At 38.5% G+C, this 21,107-nt stretch overlaps 2 protein-coding genes across 4 annotated transcripts in view; one reads left to right on the top strand and one right to left on the bottom strand.

Annotated features, from left to right (window-relative positions):
• Positions 1-1,619: 1,619 nt before the first annotated feature.
• dkk3b (dickkopf WNT signaling pathway inhibitor 3b) lies at positions 1,620-11,707 on the bottom strand. Its single transcript, XM_074677993.1, has 7 exons — positions 11,394-11,707; positions 8,965-9,090; positions 8,765-8,845; positions 4,161-4,253; positions 3,505-3,649; positions 1,977-2,127; positions 1,620-1,834 (listed from the first exon to the last, which is right to left on the bottom strand). The coding sequence occupies exons 1-7, from the start codon at positions 11,586-11,588 to the stop codon at positions 1,810-1,812; spliced, it is 816 nt and encodes a 271-aa protein (XP_074534094.1). The 5' UTR covers positions 11,589-11,707; the 3' UTR covers positions 1,620-1,809.
• Positions 11,708-15,313: 3,606 nt separating this feature from the next.
• The window catches only part of mical2b (microtubule associated monooxygenase, calponin and LIM domain containing 2b), a 62,506-nt gene continuing 56,712 nt past the window's right edge, over positions 15,314-21,107 (top strand). For all 3 annotated transcript variants that reach the window (XM_074677327.1, XM_074677326.1, XM_074677329.1), the window contains exon 1: positions 15,314-15,489. The gene's annotated coding sequence lies outside the window, so the exon portion shown is untranslated. The remainder of the gene's footprint in view (positions 15,490-21,107) is intronic.

Raw genomic sequence — 21,107 nt, 5'->3', positions numbered from 1 at the left:
CCTCTTTGTGACTTGCAAAAGCAGACTGAACCAAAGGAAAGGCATTCAAAATAAATGCATCGCTTGGCAAGAGTCACATCTTAGCACAGTGGGTACGGGTGCTCTTGGGTAACAGAGGATGATTTCCAAACTGCCGCACCTACCAGACTCTTCAAACAGAGTAATGAAGCCAGTTGTTGATAGGGTCCATATTGGAAATGTTGACTCAGAAGGCGGGCTTTGAGCCTTCTCACTACAGGGTGCCAGATGTGTCAGTCACATGAGCTGCACCTCTAATTGGACATTCTTGTAACCTAAATATCTCTAAAATGCTAAGTTAGAAAGAAAGAAATTAACCCCTGTACAGTAAGTGCTGACAGCAAATAATATAATAATTTATTTATTTTTTAATCAGGTGGTTTTTGGTCTTTCTGCAGCCAGCCTGAAGCAAACCATCAGTGAACTGCACATTTTAGCACTTCTGCTTCGGTTTTACTAAAAAAAAAAAAAAAAAATGGATGTTGCCCCTTGCCTACCACATATGATTGTACAGCTGATGATAAATCACTTCTGCATTTTTAATCCACATAAAAAAGTTAATGTGGATCATATTGACCTTAATGAATTTAGTGCAGGTAAACAGTAACCTGTAAGATGTTTTTTTTATGACTAGAAGTGACAAGATTTACCAGTGTTTCTTTCACAGTACTTCACTTCTATCTAACGTTAGCATTGTTGCACTGTAGTCGTACTGCTGACGAATTCCAGTTGGTGGCGGTGACACACCTAAACCTGAGTGCTGTTTGCAATAAACAGAAAAAAAGATGAACAGAATTGGTGGAGAGAATTGTGGGAAACACAGCATCCAGATTCTTTTTGCATACTTGCAGGTTTTGTATTTTCTCACATACTCCACACTACATAGTTACGCAAATGTTTTTATGCAGCCCACATAAAACTCCAGTTTTAAAACATTTGTCTCACGTCTTTACTTAAAATATATAACTGATGCAAAATAATGATTTAGCAGAAAGTGAAAACTTATTAGGAACGTTTCACCATTCTTAACATGTTACAAATATTTCTTAAAACGTCAATCTTAAATCCTCTTGGTGACTCTAGGACATTCATTCAAATGGTGGATGTTCATAGCCTATGGTGGGCTACAGGCAGTCTTAAAAGTGTAGATTATGAACTTTAGAAAGTTTGATTAAAATATTAAGTATAATTAATAAGGGTTCAAACTAAGACGGAAAGTCTATTCAAGTTACACCAGCAAATGAAAACTGACTGTTAATCAACGTTAAAATGTGTCCAAAGGGGGTGTCATATTTAGAAAAGCAGAGTCCTAATTCTAAAACTTTAAGATATTAAGCTGTAAGTTAAAGAGTTTTTGGCTACAACATATGTACCAGTTGTGTCTGCACACAAGAGTGTGTGTGGGGAAAAAAAGAGGAAACAAGTCTCTTTTAGTTTTAGTGGGCACTGTAAACCTGTAGCTGTTAGTCTCATTTATTTCTGTGAGTAAAAGAGTAAGATTGCCCTCTTGTGGACAGTTATATTATGACTCACTCAGAAAAAAATGAGCCTGTCAATTTCCACACAAAGATCACAATTTTCTTGGTTCTCAGTCAGAACTGAAAACAAGTCTTTTATTTGCATAATGATACATCACAAACATTGTTTTTAAGGCATAAATAAAACACAGCAAGCCCAGCCCTGAAGCTTTATCCTGGCAGGCTACTCTTTGGTTAATGCACAGTTCAGTTGTTAGTGCCGTTCCTTCAAAGGATTATGTATATTTTCTTCAATCTTTCTCCATCTCTGGTGCTACTCTCCGCAAACTGATCCACGTCTGTGGAGAAAAAAGGAATTATGAAATGTAAAACTACATAACACCTCTGACACATGCAACAAGATAGAATTGAATAAATGGCTCTCAGAGTTTCCATGTCAGTCCTGGATTAATCTCATGTTTATTATATGTCTGCTCTTACCCATGAGGTTGACACTGAAGGTCATCAGCACAGGGACAGTGGTCACGGGGACCCTCCTGGTCCCAGGCCAGCATATCCATCAGAAGATTGGGGTTGCTCAGACATGACTGTCCCTTCTCTGGTTTGGGATTACACACTGGAAACAACAGCTCTAGGGTAAGAAGCAGAGAAAAACATTATAGAGGTTGAAATCTTTCTTTCTTTTTCTTTCTTTCTTTCTTTCTTTCTTTCTTTCTTTCTTTCTTTCTTTCTTTCTTTCTTTCTTTCTTTCTTTCTTTCTTTTTTTTTGTTTTTATAAACCAGAACTCTAAAGCTGTGGTTTATACTCTTTATACTAAAAATACTAAAGTTTTTCAGATGCTGAGACTAGTTCAGAAAAGGCTTTGTGATGGACTTCCTGCCTTGTTATTTATAATTTAATGACGTTTGATATGATATCTTTTTAAATTTCAGTATTGATGTTCAGGCTGATTGTATATAAGTTGGTGATAATGTATCAAGTGAGTTGTTACAACAGACTGGAATCCTGAAACAATGAGGGTTTCAGTCTAACTCTGCAGAGTGAGACACAACCTATGTTTAAAATAATGTGAGGGATGTGGCAAAACTTAGAAATAACACAGCAGTGCTGTGGGGTCCAGACAAAGTCAGAAACAAGTTATGACACAGGTGGGTAATAGAGGAGTATAAATCCTTCAGCAGCTTAAACTCTTTGTTTTTGCTGACCTCCAGTGGCCTCATAGCATGCAGACATCACTGTGGTGTACTTCATTCATGTCACTCTTTCACACCTTACCTGTAGAGGTCACCAGTGACCTCTACAGGTAAGCCTTGATAATGCAAGTTACAAATATTTGGCTGCTATAAATGTGCTAACTGAATAAGAGTTTATGCAAAAACACGCTAACATTCAGATGACTTGTAATAAATAATGGTAACATATAGTGATGTTTTAGTTATCTTTGGTGAAATTTGGCTATGACAGCAGTTTTAGTTTTGTTTACAAAAGTTTCTTTTAACTTTAACAATTTTCAGACTACCTGGTTAAAACCTCCAGGGACTTTTTGTTCAGTCAGAATCAGAGCTGATGACAGGACTCTGCAGTGGTGTCTGTTACTTACCTTGACTGACTCTGACTTTGAGAATGATTTCAGTTTTGCGAGACACATTTGTGCTGCTGTGGAAAATTACAGTAAAACATTTGGGATAAGGATTGACTAAGGCTATTAATGCTGTTGATGGTTTTCGTGTCTTTCCAGATAAACATAATACAGGCTAGTAAAACATTGTGATTAAAAATGATTCAACTGGGATAGGGTTTGTGTAAGGAGAAGGACATTTTAAGCAATCTTCAAAAACATGCGCACATAACTTCACCAGAGCTCAACAGACAGCGTAACCTGGAGCATGTTTTGGAGCTCATATTATTAATGTGATGGATGGAGCTGACTGAGACAGGTTAAGTAGGTGTGTCTGTCTTATTTCTTGTCATAATGGGGTCAGTGGAGGTGTCGGTGGTTACGCTCACCTCTTTGAAAGGCACAGCAGAGGTCCGGCCTGCAGTCGCTCTGACCCTGACAGATAGTTCCCTCTGTTCCTCTGGTGGCGTTGACGGTACACTGGCCCCACACACACATCTGATCTGAGCAGCACTCCTCATCCTTAGTGCAGGGCTGAGTGGGGAAACACAATCAGGCAGTCAAACAAAGGTCTTTCAAGGTCAAAACCCACTTTTTCACAGATCATCTTCAGTATTTCTAATAGAGAATATTTACTTTGGCTTTTTAAACTTTAAGATTGTTTTAACATATTTTGATGACCAAGTCAACTACTCACATATTCTTTATTCTTATTTTTTTCCTTTACAGAAACGCAGACCAGAGGGACCACGTATCATTTCCCCAAGATGGCTTTTACTGTTTTAACTTTTATAAAACTTTTTAACAAGACTCATGGAGAGAATTTCAAGAGAGGTCCAAATAATTTAAGAGGAAATGATACAAAGTGTTGATATAAGCAATCACAACTTATATTAAACATTGCAACATAGAGTCAGCATTGGACTGCTAGACTTTAAGTGTGTCTGTCTTATTTTTCAGTGCACCACTGATTTGCTGGAGTAGTTTGACCAAAAGCAGCCAGTTAAAAAAACTACAAAAACAAGACACAGAAGTCAATCCTCACCATATCTGTTGGTATGCAGGGGAGGCACTTGGAGTTCTCTATCTCATACAGGCAGTACTTCAGATCACCACAGTCCTCATCCACCATGCAGTCCTAGGTTAAGAGATAAGACTGTTACACAATGTTTGTCATAAGGGAAAGAGAAGTAAAGAAGTAAATGAAAATACATTTAAAGAACTGGTTTAACCTATACTGTCGAGCCATGTAGAGACCCTTTAAGTAGGAGCTGAACTACATTTTATTGTTAAAAACAAGAAAATGATCCAGGAAGAAGAATGATCCAAAATCTTGTCTCAGAAAAAGTGACATATCAAGCCACCAAGACGTAGACAACCACAGCAGTTGCTACAGATGGTTTTAGTGGATGTGTCCTTGCCAGCAACCATGGAAACTACCCAACAGACATCCACAATATGTCAAATCTAAGCAACAAATTGCTGCTGAATGCATGCTGAAAACACTTTTTGAAGCATTAGAAAGTTTTTTTCTGAACAAAAATCTGACTTGCTTGAATGCTAATCAGGTATTTGAGCTATAGTTATGCCAGAGGAAACAGCCTCTGCCAAAAGAAACAGCGGTCTGCTGTGAACTCCCCTTTCCTAATGTTCCTTTTTCTGAGTCTCTATCTTTTGGATTTGCTCCCTCTGGAAAATCGGCACAGACACAATCAAGTGCCTCAAACAGCCTGCGCTATCAAAGCTGACCTGACTTTGTCAAAGAAAGAGGAAGAATGGAGAAGCTGATGTTAGAAACTTCTTGCCATGAGATAAAATATTTTTCAACAAAAACTGGGTGTTAAAGATCATACTATTTATATAACCTATGGTGTTCTGTATATGTTCCAGATGACTATAGCTGTCATTAGATTTATAAGACCAGTAGCAACCTATAACTCTATGTAACTGTTTTCTACAAATTAGCCTGCAGAGAAAAGCATTACCATGGTCTGAACAATAGGCCCTTTTCAAACCTCTGAGTGTGAGTGCTTTCTGGTTACATCGCGGCCGGCCAAGCCAAACCTTTAATGAGCTGTTAAATCAACAAGCTAAGATGGACTCGTGCTTTCTTGTGCTGTCGCATGCAGCACGCATGCAGCTGTTCCCCACAAACCACTGAATGATTATTCTGGTTGTCAAGAAAGATACTGAATGAAGCCCAGAGCACTCAGTTTTCTCTAAGTGCCAACAGCCTCGCAGTGTGGGGATGTACATTTCGAAAGAGCAGTAAGAGTTGCTGAATTCTAAGTAAGCAATAGCAAATAGCAGTGAACTATCATAACATCCATTTTCAGAGGGAGCTGTCAACAATAAATAGAGAGTTACTCTATTTGCTATGTGAAAAAGCCTTGAGTCAAATTTAACTCAATGAGTGACAACAAACTGTAAATAAATACCCACTTTATCCTTCACTCACCGACCTCTTTATTGGGTAAACCTGTTCAACTGCTGGTTAACACAAATATCTAATCAGCCAATCCCATGGCAGCAACTCAATTTAGGCATGTAGACAGAGTGAGGAGGAGCTGCTGAAGTTCAAACTGAGCATCAGAATGGAGAAGAAAGGTGATTTAAGAAACTTTGAACATGGTATTTGACAAACTGCTGATCTATTGGGATTTTAACCCTCAACCATCTCTAGGGCAGTGCTTTTCGACCACTGTGCCGCGGCACACTAGTGTGCCATGAGATACACTAAAGTGTGCTGTGGGAAATAATCCAGTTTCACTTAATTTTTCTAAAAATACTGATAACATATCATTGTCAAGTTGCTTTAAAAGTAAGTAAGTTAAAAGTATATACTTTCTGTCATGTCAGTAGGTGGCAGCAGGTAACTATTGCCTTAAAACTAAGCTTTAGTGATTTTGACAGTAATGGAGAAATTTTTGAAAAGAAATAGTTTGGACCTCAAAAAAGGTCTGGGACAAAATTCAGACCTTTATGAAGGCTCTAGTATGGGAGGTAGTCAAAGAAAGCAAAGATGGTGAACTCAAGGCTGCCTTTCGTTCAGATTTACTTTTACCAGGATGCAATGACATCAGCTCTAGTGTGCTTGGTGTGTGCTGAAAAGCTATCCAATAATGCTATGGTCCCAAATAAGCGTACAGTATATGCATTTCCAAATGAACCACCTGATGCTTCAAAACAAGCAGGTGGTTGATTTTGTTTACTTCTGTGAAAACTTGGTGAAACAGCCAACTTTTGTCCACAAAGGAGCAAGTCCTCATAGCTAGCTACCACGTTGCTGAACTTGTTGCTGAATCCAAAATGTTGCACACTGTAACAGAGCCGTTATTACCACCTGCCTGCAAAGCTATTGCTAAGGGGGTGCTCGGCTCTGACGCAGTAAAATAAGTCAAGAAATCAGCTTTGAGCTCATCTTAACAGGCCTAGGTTTTGCAGTGCAAAAGAAACTATATTGTTGTCAGGCTACAGAGGGTTATTTTTTAAATACTTTTTGGTTGGTGGTGTGCCATGGGACTTTTTCAATGTTAAAAATGTGCCATGGCTCAAAAAAAGTTGAAAATCACTACTCTCAGGTTTACAGAGAATGGTCCGTAACAGAGGAACCGTCCAGTGAGCAGCACTTATCTGGGACACAAGGCTTGCTTGATGCCAGAGGTCAGATGACAGAGAATGGACAGGCTGGTTGGGGATGATGGAGATGATGAACCTAACCTTGTTGAATCAATGCAACAAAGATTTAAGGTAGTTCTGAGGGCAAAAAGAGGATCCAATGTAATACAAGCAGGGTGTGCATGGTTAAGTGGCCGGTGAATGTATAGGAAGATGTAAAAAGGACCCAGTGAGAATAAATAAATGAAACAACTTCTCATTAAAGATTGTTGAAATCATCTCTAATCATTAGGAACCCACCTGTTGTATCATAATACCTGCTGGTGTGGCTGCAGAAGGCTGGATTAAACAGATCTGGTTATTACATAAGAGGCTTATAATAATCTTTAGTTAGACATGTAGACAGTGTTTTGTCTCATAGCGAACTCTCCCTACAATCCAGGTCTGACCGGACTGACATGTGGTTTCTGGATGGGACAGTTCTGGTGATCTAATGGTGCACTTGGACTCTCATCATGCTGCTCTAATAGTGATGACTCATTCTGTTATTTGTGCAGCGAGTACTCAGAAGCTCATCTGTCATAGATAACGACAAAGCTGTGTAAACTGGACAACGCTGTAGGCTTTCATTTGGATACATGAAACCGTCTTCTCCATGAGTTTAAACCTGATGTTTAGAAACTTAAACCTGAAGTTTTATGATTTCTACATTATTGACACCCTTTGTGTTATTTTTATCATTGTAAAAGTAGCTTATTTAATGATCCTGGACATCGTATTCATCCTAACTTAAGTCTGGCAAATCTTTATCTGTTGTTTTTAATTAAAGTGTTACTCTTTAGGTGTCTTCCAATTCAACCATGTAAAGTAATTTGCACTATTTGTTTGAAAGTTGCTGTATCTTTAAAAGCTGCATGTGTTTAAATGTCTTCATAAATCTCTAAAAGCTCTGTGTCGTGATAATCTCAACCTCTCAGCCCATGAAATCCCTCTCACACAAGAAGAACTAACGACATACCAACATCCATCTGACAAGAATCCACTTTCATCCAAGAGTATCCCTGCTCTCACTCTGATCCCTTCTGTCGCTAATCGACAGGATAAAAACTTGTTTATGGGCTTTTTTTTCTATAAAGTCTCAAGTCAGTTGCTTTTGATTAATCTTCCTGGAGTAAAAACTTAGTGTTACTTAAGCAAAAACCTCTACACAGTTAATAATTTCCAAAGAGCACAGAGGCTGTCCTGGCTTGCCGGCTTGCTTGCCTCTCTGGTATTTTTTCCAGCAGCAGACTCCATTAACATAACCACTTACTGCACAGCTGCCAAGAAAGCAAAAGATGAAAACCAGCGTTGTAAAGTAAAACAGCAAAAAGCAGTTAACAACCTTTCTATCCAAGCTGGCCCCCTGATGGTTCAAGTACGAAAAGTAGAAAAGTATATGGTAGGTATGTTTGCTGGATGATCTCATTCTTTGTAAAACAAGTTCAGACATTACAGCTACAGCTCAGAAAGCACTTCACTATTTAGTCTCTTCTCGCTGACGCTGTAAATAAAGCAGAGGGAGCATACCGCTATGGAAACATTCGATTCACACTCTGAATGGATGGCATTTAGAAATAAAACGTAGTCTTCGCTTCTGCTTATTGGACTGAGGTATAACACGATGAAGATTCTCTCTGTGCCTTTCAAAGCCTTTCCTTCAAAGATGGCATCATTTCAATAAAGAGAAACATTTTGCCTGAAACTGGAATGTTTGGATTCTGTTTTTCTCCCAGAAAAAACTCAACACACGTTTCCTGACACATGAGTCAACAGGCTATCAGCTGGACACTCACACACAACGCAGTGTTTACTTGCTCCAAGGCCCATTCCTCGGAGACCCACATCTTGATAAGCTATTTTGTGTACTTGTGCTAATGTCAGCATCAAGATGGAGAGGAACCAATTAACAGGAAACACATGGCAGAATGCTTTAGGCCTATACTCCTGTAATTATTCACACAGACCAGACGAGGAAAGCGAAGGGCTCACATGATTCACTGTGTTCCACAGGCCAGACATTTCCATGTGGGTGTGTGAAACATGACTCTCTCCTGTTTTATTATTCGTTTCCTACAAATGAAAAGAAAGAAAACACATTTAATCAGACCTCAGAGAGAAGAAAAACATTTGAGATGAAATAAGTATCTCTTGGAAATGAAAGGCTCTTAAGTTTTCTTCCAGGGCCCTACCTTGTCGACTCTGTCAAGGACCTGGACCACGCGGTCTCCATCCTTTATCGTCTTGCTTGTTTGGTTGTGGTAGTTAGGAAGCAAATCCAGTGACAGTAAAGATGATTTTGCACTTTCTGTAGTTATCTGTTGGATTAAAAGTCAAGATTAATGTAAAATGTAATGTACTTAAAATAAAAATCCAGGCAGAAGGTGTTTATAAATCATACAACCTCCTGATTTGTTTATGAGGGAATCCTGTCTGTGGCTTTATTACTGGTACTTTACTTTGCAACCACAATTACAAAAATGTCAAGGTGCTGTATAAAACATTGGTACAAAAACAACTGATTTGATACAGGTAATCAAGTTTCATTAAACTTGGTTCAACAGCAACATGATTTTAAAAAGTCAGAGCAAGGAACAACCAAACAGTGAAAAAAATGGTTAAGTACTTCCTAAAATAACCAGAGTACACATGGTCAACAAATCAGGTTAATTTTCCACAGGTAGGCATGACTGGGTATAAAAAGAGCAGCACGCCATTAGAAACAGACCAGACTCTGAAGTGGAAATCACTGCACGGGCTCAAAAACACTTCTTTTAAATGAACTGGCACTATTTCCTAAAGGTTTACAAAAGACTGTACCAGGGGCGGCATCATGGGTGGGCAGTGCTAGACCCACCCACTCTCTGACAGGCCCACCTCAAACTTCTCTTAGAAAAAAAAAAAAAATTCTATTTTTTGTTTAAAAAAATGTTTTAGAGAGGAATATCATAGAATTTTGTCACTTTAAGCTCACTTTATTATTCTTAGGTGCCCTGTCAAGCTATGCTCGGCAATCTTTTAGCCTGTTGGTAAAAAGGTTATGACTCATTCAGCCCCATATTATACCGGTGGGACTGCAGAATGATTTTGGGAAAGACTGTAGATTTTTTGTCTTTTATTTAACTGGGGTTAATGTTGCTGCTCTTACAACCTATAATATATGGGAAGTTAAAGGGGCGCAGCCCATTGGTGCATTAGAGGACTACTCTTTGGCCAATATCATCGAGAGCCATTGTCCTCTGATGCACTAAAATTTTATCGAATATACAAAGCAACCAAATGTGCTTCAGATCGTAAATAGTAACAGTACTATATCTATGTCTAGATAGTTATAGTTATTTACTAACTTTTGTAATTTAAGGCCCACCCAAAACTGGCTCCGCTCCTGGACTGTACCATACAAAGTGGAAATCATTTATGGACATGATCCAGAAACAATGAAGACTTCTCCCAGTCATTCCATTGACAAATCAGTCTAACAATGTTTCACAGAATTCATCCATCACACCTTCTGCTCCAAAGAGAAGGGGGACCACTTGACTTGTTATTAGAACACCGTCACCAAATGTCACCACCCATGGTGTTATGGGGATGCATAAGTGTAGCAAATCTGGGATGGCATCATGAAAACAGGTTTTGGAGCAACATGCTGCCATCTGGATAATGCCCTTTTCATGAATTCAATGCCAACCCATTTTCTCCACAACATGACACCATGATGGAAGACTTCACGTTCCAAACTGGTCTGCCAACAGTCCTGACTTACCACTCGCTAATAACATTTGGTGCATCATGGAATAAAAAGTACAGCAAAGGAGGCAGTGAACTGAAATCCTCTGACAGGCAAGAATGAAACATTTAACTCTCAAAAGTCAAGAAACTGGTCTCCTTGGTTTTTAGATGTTTATAGAATTGAAACAAATGACAAGCACAAGGGAAAACTTAAACCCATTGTGGGTTTTTGAAAAAAAAAAAGAAAAAAAGGATAAATAAATAAATAGATAAAGAGTAAAATGATGATAATAATAATAATAATAATAATAATAATAATAATAATAATAATAATAATAATGCTACAGTATTTATTTCATTGGTGTTTAAATGACATGTAAACTATCAACCTGAGTTTTCATCCACATTTCACACATTTCTCAGACTAGTTTGAAATTGAAACTGAAAACCTGACCTATAATAATCCTTCTTTCCCAGCACCACTACAGCTCATGAAGGATAAAAACCAGACACTAAGTGCTGAAACATCAGCACTCAGCCCTCCAGTCAAATGATATAACAGAGGTTATACTGATGCCATCCAGGAGTCTACAGGTAGAAATAAGTTGGATGTAAGTTTTAGTAAGAATTGGTAATCAGACCTGACGTCTGCCAGACAGTAAGCAGACATGGAAACTCTGGGTCATCTTGCCACTATTACTTCAGACTAGTGGTTAAATCTAAGCTGACCACAAATGACGTGACTTACATTGATCTTTTTCTTTGTTACAGTGAACTGGATGTATAAAACACAACAGCCCACGCTAAATGACGATCATTTTGTCAGTGTCCCACTGCCACAGCAGCAACAATTCAGCCCTTGTATGAATGAATAAAAGATGACGCAGACCTGGTCCACAGCCTCCTCCAGTATGTGCTGGGTGTCCTCCATCAGCTCCTCCACCTCGCGGAACATGTCGTTCAGACTGACCGGACTCCTCTCCAGGGCGTCCCGCAGGATCAGTGTCCCAGTCCGCGCCGAGTCCCCGTTCACCCACAACAAGCAAAAACTCATAGATAGAGTCAGAAACATGATCCCAGACATCTTTCCTCCTTCTCTTCCTCCTCCGAGTCACTGCTGTCTGCCCCGTCCACAGAGCAGCAGCAGAGCAGAGCAGAGTGACGCACGGAGGGCGCACAGCCGCACACAGCTGGATCCGTTTTATGTGGAAAGTCTGAGCGAGGAGTGGTGCTAGCTGGGTAATAAACCAGAACGAATCAGGTTTAATAGTGTGGAAAAAGTTCAAATTGCATTTTGTGAAATAAATGTCAAAATGAGATGGCTTGTTGTTGAAATGTAAAAAGAGAGATTTCCTTACTGTAAAACAAACAGTAAAAAAAGATCAAAGCTGGCAGCAGGGGCTTCCAGATGTGGTCTGCAAACCCGGCACACTGAACTGAGACATCATAAACACCAAGTGGGCTGCCAGGAAGAGGCAGACAGCAAGTTTATTTCATTAAGATGAGGCCACCAACAAACTATTATAAAGTTGTAGACTTCAGCAATAATTCTGTCACTGCTCATGAACTGATTCATCAAATGAAGTCCCATTCAGTGATGTTTTGCTGTGCTTCACAGCTGTATTCAATAAACAAATGTAAATAGCCTTGATGACTTTGACAGTATTCTCGTGTAAATTTTTCAAAGCTTTTATATAAATACATGAGTAGTGTCTCAGTCCTTTGGGGCCCAAGGTGGATCAAAACACTTTACCCAAACCATCAAAACTGTACTACATGATCAAGTATGTCCCTCAAAATTCCATATTTCAGGACCTTGTTATATTCCATAACTGAATATAGATCTTTGTGATCTGATCAAACTGTAAATACCAAAGTATTTGATTTTCAGCTGTAGTAAAAAAAAAAGAAAAGAAGAAGAAGGGATAATTAGACCATTAGCACTGATATTTTGATATGCAGCATCTCTTTCCCATTTGTTATAAATTAAATTATATTATTGATTCATGCACCAAAAGAGGACTGCATAATGTAGTCCTGACACACTACCCATTTGGAGGGTTTGGCTTTCAGAAGTTGGTTCTATTTCCTCTGTTATCAAGGCTGAATGAAAAGGGATTAGACTCTGCACAGTACAAACCATTTTTGAAACACGCATTTTTTTTTCAGTCTAGCTCCTTATATCACGATTTCCACACACAGTTCTGCAAAAACACTGCTACTCATTCATATTTGCTGTTAGTGAAGTTTCAGAGTTTATGACTCATTATTAACGGGTGTTCATTAACTGGTTGCAAGTCCATCTCCACTCAAATAATGTGAATAATGCTCTGACAGAATTGCATTGAGTTTAACATTTTCATTAATGCTTAACCCAGCTCTGGTAGGACAGTTTCAGCAATATGATGAGCAGAAATTGATTTGACTGGATATTAATTTTGTCTGTCTTAGCACATTTTAACACCATATATGGTTTTTATTAACTGTTTTCTTAAGAATAAAGACACACCCAACTTTAAAGTCAAACTCACCTTGGTTTTATAGGACGGTGAATTCTGCTTTATTATACTTTGACCTGTTTACACAAAATACCAAATAGTAATTTGGTTAAAAATAAGACCTCAGTGTCCTTAATAGAAATAGACCATCCTTACTTTGGCTCACCAAAACCTTCTGCGCGTTCACAATGATGCAGTAGCAGAGATTTACCACCAGGGGACAGAGCAGGACAATAAACAAAAAGACTGAAACTGCATATTAAACATGAAATTGGCAAGGCAAAAGCAGGGATAACACAAAGACAGACTTTTTTCTGTGTAAATAAGTTCAAAGTAGACCTATGCTACATTACATAACCACCCCTGGATCCCTGGATGTGGAGAGAGGCCAAAGACCAGTGCTCTGGGGAGCTTTCCACTAAAAAGTGATGAAGAGTTGTCTAAGGATTTTGGATTTAAAAATTAAATAATTTAATAGAGTATCTCAAAAATTATGAAAATGAAAAAAAGAATAGAAAAAAAGATAAACATTCAAAACACCCAACCTTCAAACATTTGTTTTTAAAACTGTCTTTCTGTCATTTATCACTGCATTAAAAAAATAACCAATACTATGAACCAATACATGCTTCATGGTTCTGACCTAAGGAATGGGACATGGTGCCTTTGTAGAAGCATGTTCAGAGTAAGTGCACATCATGTCTGCATTCAGAAGACAGCTGTCACAGCAATAAATGAGCCTTCACTCTACAGCTGGTGCAGTCAGAGGTGTGTGAGGGGAAAGGGCAATCTCAAAGGGCAATGATTTATCAGACTGTTTCAGTCATTCTGTGTTTTGATGATCAGGACTATGTGCTGTTATCCCAGAGTTGAATGCTGATGATGCTGACTCGATCTGGTGACAAACTTAGAGTAGAGTAGTGTCACGCCTTTCTTTCCACAAACTACAAAACAACATAACATGATGTCCCTCCACAGAAAGGTCAGAGGTCAGCCAAGAATAATATGATGTGCTCTCCCTAGTTCCACGTTGAGAACACAACTTTTGCTCAAAGTAAGTGTAAAGACTCTAAAATGAAAGAAAAAAAAACCCCTGCTGTCCTTGACTGTTCTTGTTTGGGGTTATACTGTTTAAACTTTGTTTAACTGATTGAAATCAATACAAAAAATAGACTTATTACATTTAAATCAGTCTATGGTTAGGTGTTGTGTTTCACTTCTCTATAAGTCAGAGTGTTAGCTGTTTCACATTCAGAGGCAGGGCTCTGCTTTTTCTCATTTCAACCAACAATCTGTTTCTTCAAGACAGTGCTCTAAGAAGCACAAATGAAGAAAATGGCTACTACTGTAACATTCACATTAGATACAGGACAAAGTCCAAAGCATTTATTTATTCATTAAGCCATGATTAAACACAGATAAATACTTTTACTTTCAGCTTTGTTACAGCTTATACGATTCTATGGGTGTGTCCCTGTAGCGTATTTTATCAGGGCTTTGAACAAGGAGTCAATATATTACCTGAAATATGATATAGGGAAACTCTTTAACATTAACTATTGAAATTCTCTGTTCTTCAAAGGTTGACAGGAAAAAAGCCACCTGGCTGTCGAAACGCACACCAACCAAAGTTTAACGCCGGGGTTTTATTGGATGCCTTATTCCAGGTGCTGGGGCGCAGCTTTTTGACTTCAGCAATGAGAAGGTCAAGCTGCAGAAAGAGAAACCAAGTCGCACCGGGAAAATTACGACTTGGATTTTCAAAATAAAAGTTTTTCTTCAACTCTGACCACCACGTGCATACGTTTTACAGTATGTAGAGTTTTGTTTGGCTGTATAGAACAAGCAAATATGAGCTAAAAGAAGACCTCAGTATCTGCCCCTTTTAGAACTCCGGCTGGATATTAAAGGGTAAAAGATACATTAATAAGTATTATTATTATTCTTTTTATGTAGATCATTTTTCGTGTATTTCATGCATTTATTCCATTTACAACTTCTTTTAATTTTTTATTTGGTCTTTTTAATACTTGCAAGTGGTCAAAACAAGCCAAAAGTCAATAAGTGTATGCTAGGTAAGCAAAGTTGTCAAACCGTAGCCATTGTCGTCAAAGACTTGTTTTTAACTATCTGTTAAAAATTATTTAAGAAAATATCTAATTCATTGTGGCTTCAATAAATTAGAACATAAGGGCAATTGACCGTGCAAATATTTTTACTCTACTTGACCAGTAACTGCGGAGGCCTTTTATTCCAGAAGATACTAACCGGAAGTTGTGACGTTATTTTACGGGTGAACTTGACTCCAGTCTACAAGTCTGCGTCGGCAGCAGAAGTAGGATGGCTTTCATGTGAGGAGCAGGTTTCCACCTGGACACAAACGGTGGCATCCATCTGTTAACCGGCCTGTGTGGATAGTTGGAGAGTTTTATTTTCGACTCTTTGTGGATAACACGCCGAGGACTTCGCAGGGACCGCTGTGTGTCTGTAAGTAGCTGACAGCCGCACTTTTCTCCATAAGCTTGAGAGCACGACTTGACGGTTATCAGGGAATGTAAGTTAAACTGTTCATACCTGTTACCCAGCTCACACAGAGATGGATAATATGATATTCTTTGTATCTCTTTTGTGCAGTGCTGTTTTTGGACATTTCTGTTCCTTAATTATTCTTTCAGTGTTGTAACTTAATAGACGGTGGATTTGTAACAGGTGATTGGACAGGCCTCAGAAAATGGTTTACCAGTCAAATGGTTTACAAGATGGTTTATAGAAAGCAGCGTGTGTAAAGTCTCTGCTGCTTCTACCTATCTCTACTTCACAAACTGAAATGGGTTTTCAAAGATACCTTTACCTTGGGCTGAGCCACAAGTTGCCCCACAGGAATCAATAAATACTTGCTCTAATCCACAGATCATATGAAGCAGTAAAGCTTGAATTTATTTAGAAGCTGTTTTATGGAAACTGATTGCTGGTCCATAAACTGACTCTAAGAAGAGGTGAATGAGCACAAATTATCTGCCAGTATTAGTGAAAACAAAAACACACAGTGTCCCCTTAGTTGTATGAAGATGACGGGACACTTGAAGTTGTCTATGTAAGCGTGCTCCTTTAATCCTTTTCTTGATTCCTGTGTGCAGCAGGTGGCTTCATGTCCTCAGAGACCTGAAATTCAGTCTAGTGAGACCATCAGCTCTGAGTACTCAGTTGTTGTGGAGTGATGTTTCAGCAGAGGGATAGACTTTCACTCAATTTGCACTTGGGTCCTGTTGTGGATTAGTATTCATTAGAACAGGGTGGTCATTCAAACTTAATGAATGCTTCCAAATATCATGCTACTGGCTTCTGTTGGTCTTTAGGGTGGAAAGTAAAGAACATCCCATAATCATACACTGAAGATGTGTTGTTATGGCTCCCCCTGTAAACATGGATTATGGGGTTTTGCTAAAGGACCATTTGGAAGAGCAATTGTTGCAAGCAGCTTATAATTCCAAAGTGTGAGTGTCGGTCTGGAGAAGCTTGGTCAGCATAAGGGGCTAACGGTTCAGAGGTCCAGGACTTGAACAAATCCCTGCTAAATTGTGCTTTAAACAGGGGTTATTGTTACCTTGTTGCTGCGATTGCTACATCGTTACTGCTGACTAAACCATGTGAACTTTTAAACCTTTCCATCTGCTGAACACTACACGAGAATGTTTTTATGTAGCTTGAGGTCCCAGGAATTCATGTTGTGCTTTAAAAAAAATAAAAAATCCAAACTAACATTTTCACCTGCTTTTCAGTGGCAGATCAGGTGATCAGGAGTTATTTATGATTGATTCATAAGGTGAGCTATAAAATACAGAGCTTTTCCGTGGCAGGGCAGGAGTCTTATATTTCGATGCTTAGGAAGACAAACCACAAACTTCTCCTCTTGCTCACCAAAAAAAGTTCCCTGTGGAGTTTTAGTTTTACATTGACACAAGTCCCACAAGGAAGACACTGGCTGTGTCCAGCTAACAAACTAAACTCTCAGGATAGCTTTAAATGTTAAGCATTTTTGCATTGCTTGTATCCATGGCTATGTCTCTAGTATTCACCTTGTTAACTTATTATTTCTTTCTTTTTGACAAGCATTGGTTTAGTCAAAAGAGAGCTGACAGTTCATTTCATTTTCACTGAATGATATTATTTTAAGATATATGGTAGATTTAGAGACTCACAAGGTCAAATGTGTGCCTGATAAAGTGCTTAGGAATATGTTTGATTGTTAGCAAAAGTTAGGGAGCATTGGACAAATGTTGTACACCTATGCATTATCGATGGTTTTTTTCCAAAGAGATTTTGGACTCTTGAAATAAGTGATGGATTTTAAAGTTGAAGTTTTAAAAGTTGTTCAATCGACTATGAGTCAATTAGTCAATCAAACTTTCTTGAAATACCTCAGATACATGTCAAATGTGGTCTCAAGACACATAAATAGCAAACCATACTCTGTTATATGCAACATGAAGGAAGTTTAGAAGTGATTTTTCATAGACCCAGAGTTAGCCAGCTCACAGCCTTCTGCTTTGTTGCCTGGGTCAGTTTACTGCTACTTTTCATGACAACTTCCTGTTGCAAATTGATCAGTGAAGAAACGTGAAGTCCATTGCTGGTTGTACATCATGCTGCTGTGTTTGTGACGCTTTTACAGATAAAACTTGGAAAAACCCAACTATTGCTCGCATGGACAGAAACCACATGATTACTTTTCTGGATGAGTGGAAAAAAAGCTGAAAAAAAAAAAACCAATTTTAACACTTGTTTCTTCTTGATACACATGAGGTGTAATCTACTGAAGTACAGCTGCTACAACAACTGACTGCTGATGTTTCCCTTGTAGTTTTTTTTTAGATTCATTTATTTAACCTATATTTCACTAGGAATATTTCCATTGAGATTGGGGATAGACCAATAATCAGCCAGGCCAATATTTGGCATTTTGAGGCATATTGGCATCGGCCTTTTTTGTTAATTCGACTGCTGATAAGTCATCAATTTAAAATAGGGGTGCACAATATAGCTGTATCAATAGCGGTATTGGCCGATGTGTAAAAGTGGGCCGATATTTACTCATTTAGAGCATTTTGAAAGATCTTTCAAGACCCAAATAATATTGTTTTCTATGACTATGTTAACACCAAAACTTCTTAAGAGGAGTGGACAGAGAAAACAAGTTTGAAAATAAAGGGAGATATTGAAAAATTCAGTATGGTGGTTTTCAGTACGAACAAAATTTGATCATCTCGGGGGGGGGTGTCATCTCTACAAATATTGATATCGGTAAATATTGGTAAATATTGGCCATAACTGCATTATTGATATCGCTATCAGCCAAAATTTTCATATCAATGCATCCCTAATGAAAAACTGTGTTATTTCTTTCCTCTGTTGCAGCCGTGCTTCTCTATAGTCAGTAATCTGTCTCTCATTGTCCCACCCACAGTTACCCACCCATTGGTTACGTGCAGGGACATTTTTTAAAAACTTTATTTACTGTAGAAAACTTGTGGGTGTTATTATTTTTACTTTATAAGACATAATGCTGAGCCTGGGAGCTGTTTAATAAACATATGATTCAAGGCATTTAAACTAAGTTAAGAGTTGGAGTTTGTATCATTTAAAATTTTGACGCCAATATTTTTGACTTTGACTGCAAATAAATATCAGTTCTGAATATTGGCCTCATTGACTAATAATAATCAGTATTGGCCCTGAAAAAAACATATTGGTCTATAAAAGTTCACTTTTTGCAAGGGAGTTTTGGCCAAGACAGCAGCACAAAAAAGTTTCCCACAGAGGGCAACACAGAGACAATAGACAGCAATAAATCAAGTTTGAAAATGGGATGTAGTTTGAATAAACCAATGAGTCAGATCATACCAAAAATGATTTGGGGGTTTGATTGTCTGAGAAAATGGCAGAAAAACATCTTTTTGGTTATACCATGATAGTTTGTGTTACATGTCTTTACAAGATGAAGAAATCAGAATCCTAAACCTCAAGTCAAATCTGAAATTTTCCAAGAACAGTTCTGTAAACTAGCTTGTTTGGCTCTTCATACACAAACCGCACTGTGCCTTAAAGCCGCTTTGTCTGCCAGCTCTGCAAACTTAGCTAAATTGAGCTCTACAACGGTTTCATCTGGAATTTCCTTTGAGTTTGTTTTTCTTTGTTTTATCTCCTCCCTACCGTTATGAAGCCAACCCTAAAGATGTTAATCTCAGGCCGTTTCATGTCGGCCTTCCCGACTTATCTAACATGATGTCCATAGAGCAGAAAAAGCCGTTGCACAAGCTGTTGCTTCCTGGAATGCTTGGTAGACATATAAGGGGGTGCCACTGCCTATATCGGCCCAGGGGGAGAAGCAGCAAGACAAAAATACACCAGGGAGCAGAGTGTCACTGTGACCGGCTGACCAGATGGGCTGCCATCAAATGAGAAATGCCAAGTTGAGCTGCAGTATGTCAGAGGATTTTCTCACGTCAACCAGAATTTAAGATGTGTGATGATGGGTGAAATGGATCTCTGGAGGAAACTTTTCCTTACATTTAGTCTTCGAGAAAAAGGTCAGTGATTTACAGTTCTTTGATTTACATGCAGTCAGTTTGTTCCATACTATATTTGAGCTCAGCATGAAGCTGAAGTTATGCAGCAGAGAATAGCTGACATTTATTTTCTCGAGAGCCTGATTTATTCAAACGTTGGTGGAAACCAAATTGGAGGTAAGAGGTCTATAGCATCTACATTGTCGTAGTGTATCAGACCTGCTTTCTTCAACGGGTAGACTTTCTTTGACTTTTCATGCTGCGTCTGTTCAACACATTTGAACATCACATGGATCTGAAGTCAGCGCTTTTAAACTTGGAAACATTGAGAATGTGGCAGCTTGCAGACAGGCTGACATACTGCACACAAGCAGTCCTGATGGTTTAATGCCAATTAGGCTGCAAAATCCTATACTTCTTGAGGACACATGGATCCAAATCCAAATCCCAGCCCATACTGCAGGTGTTACATTTAATCTGAAATCATCTCAAGTCTAGACAGCCTATTGCATGGCACGGCTGTACTACAGCCACCAACCAAGAGGAGCAACATGAGTCTTATATTTATACTTTTTAGTTTTTAGTTTTTGATCAACTACAGTATCAACAAGATCAAATCATCCTAAAGGAGGATTTGTCTCTGAGCTGTTGTATCACCTTCACTGACATTAAGCACACACAACAACATGTATGTTGCTTATATTGAGACACCCTTTAACTTGCTGTAGATGTGTTTTAAGAATGTGACACAGTGTGGACATAACATGTGGGATGTATGTAATGTCACAACTGCTAGCAAGTCGCAAGCCTAATCCAGCTCCCAAACCTACACAGTGTGCGGTGTTAAGACTGTGAGGATTAAGGGTTTGATTTCAGGGCTCGCATGCACCAATTAAAGCAAACATATGGTGCGTACCATTCAAGATTAGCTACTGAAGTGTGTGAAAGGGAGGCCAAGTAAGTCCTGACTTATATTCCCATGTAGCTTGTAGATTTTCCTGTGAAATCCAGTTTGCAAACTGTTGACAAACAGTTTGACTCACTGTCAGGATCAAGTATGGAGGTAAAGATGTTGGAGAATAGAACTGAAATAATTGTAGAAAGTTTCATGATTTGATCAAACCAGAAAACTTCTGAATGAAAGATTAATTCCTAACTTTTTTTTATGATTTCACATGATGTTGTATGTTTGGTATCTTGGGTCATTTTGTGGTTCATTCAGTACACCATGAGCAGTCAGGGGCTGGTCCCTACCCGTGAAAAACAAACTCTTCTATTATTCTTTCTGTTTGTTTTAAGAATGCTAGTCTTTGCCTTTAGCCTCAAAAATGTCTTATTGCAACCTAACATAGAGTTGTCGGCGAATCTAATATGAAATACCTCTAAACTGCTGAGCTGCAGTAGTTATCATCTTTCATGATATTTTAGCTAGGGATGTTTTACTCAGACTGGTACAAGTACTCCCTCTTGAGTACTCACCTATACTGAGTATGAACACCACTAGTACTTTTGATACATAAAATTTTAACTAACGGTGAC

The sequence above is a fragment of the Halichoeres trimaculatus genome, unplaced genomic scaffold (genome assembly GCF_033239565.1).
Source record: "Halichoeres trimaculatus isolate MK-OKI-2021-1 unplaced genomic scaffold, fHalTri1.1 fHalTri1_scaffold_10, whole genome shotgun sequence".
Lineage (NCBI taxonomy): Eukaryota > Metazoa > Chordata > Actinopteri > Labriformes > Labridae > Halichoeres > Halichoeres trimaculatus.
The sequence above is the reverse complement of the archived record's forward strand: the minus strand, read 5'-3'. Positions and strand labels throughout refer to the sequence as shown.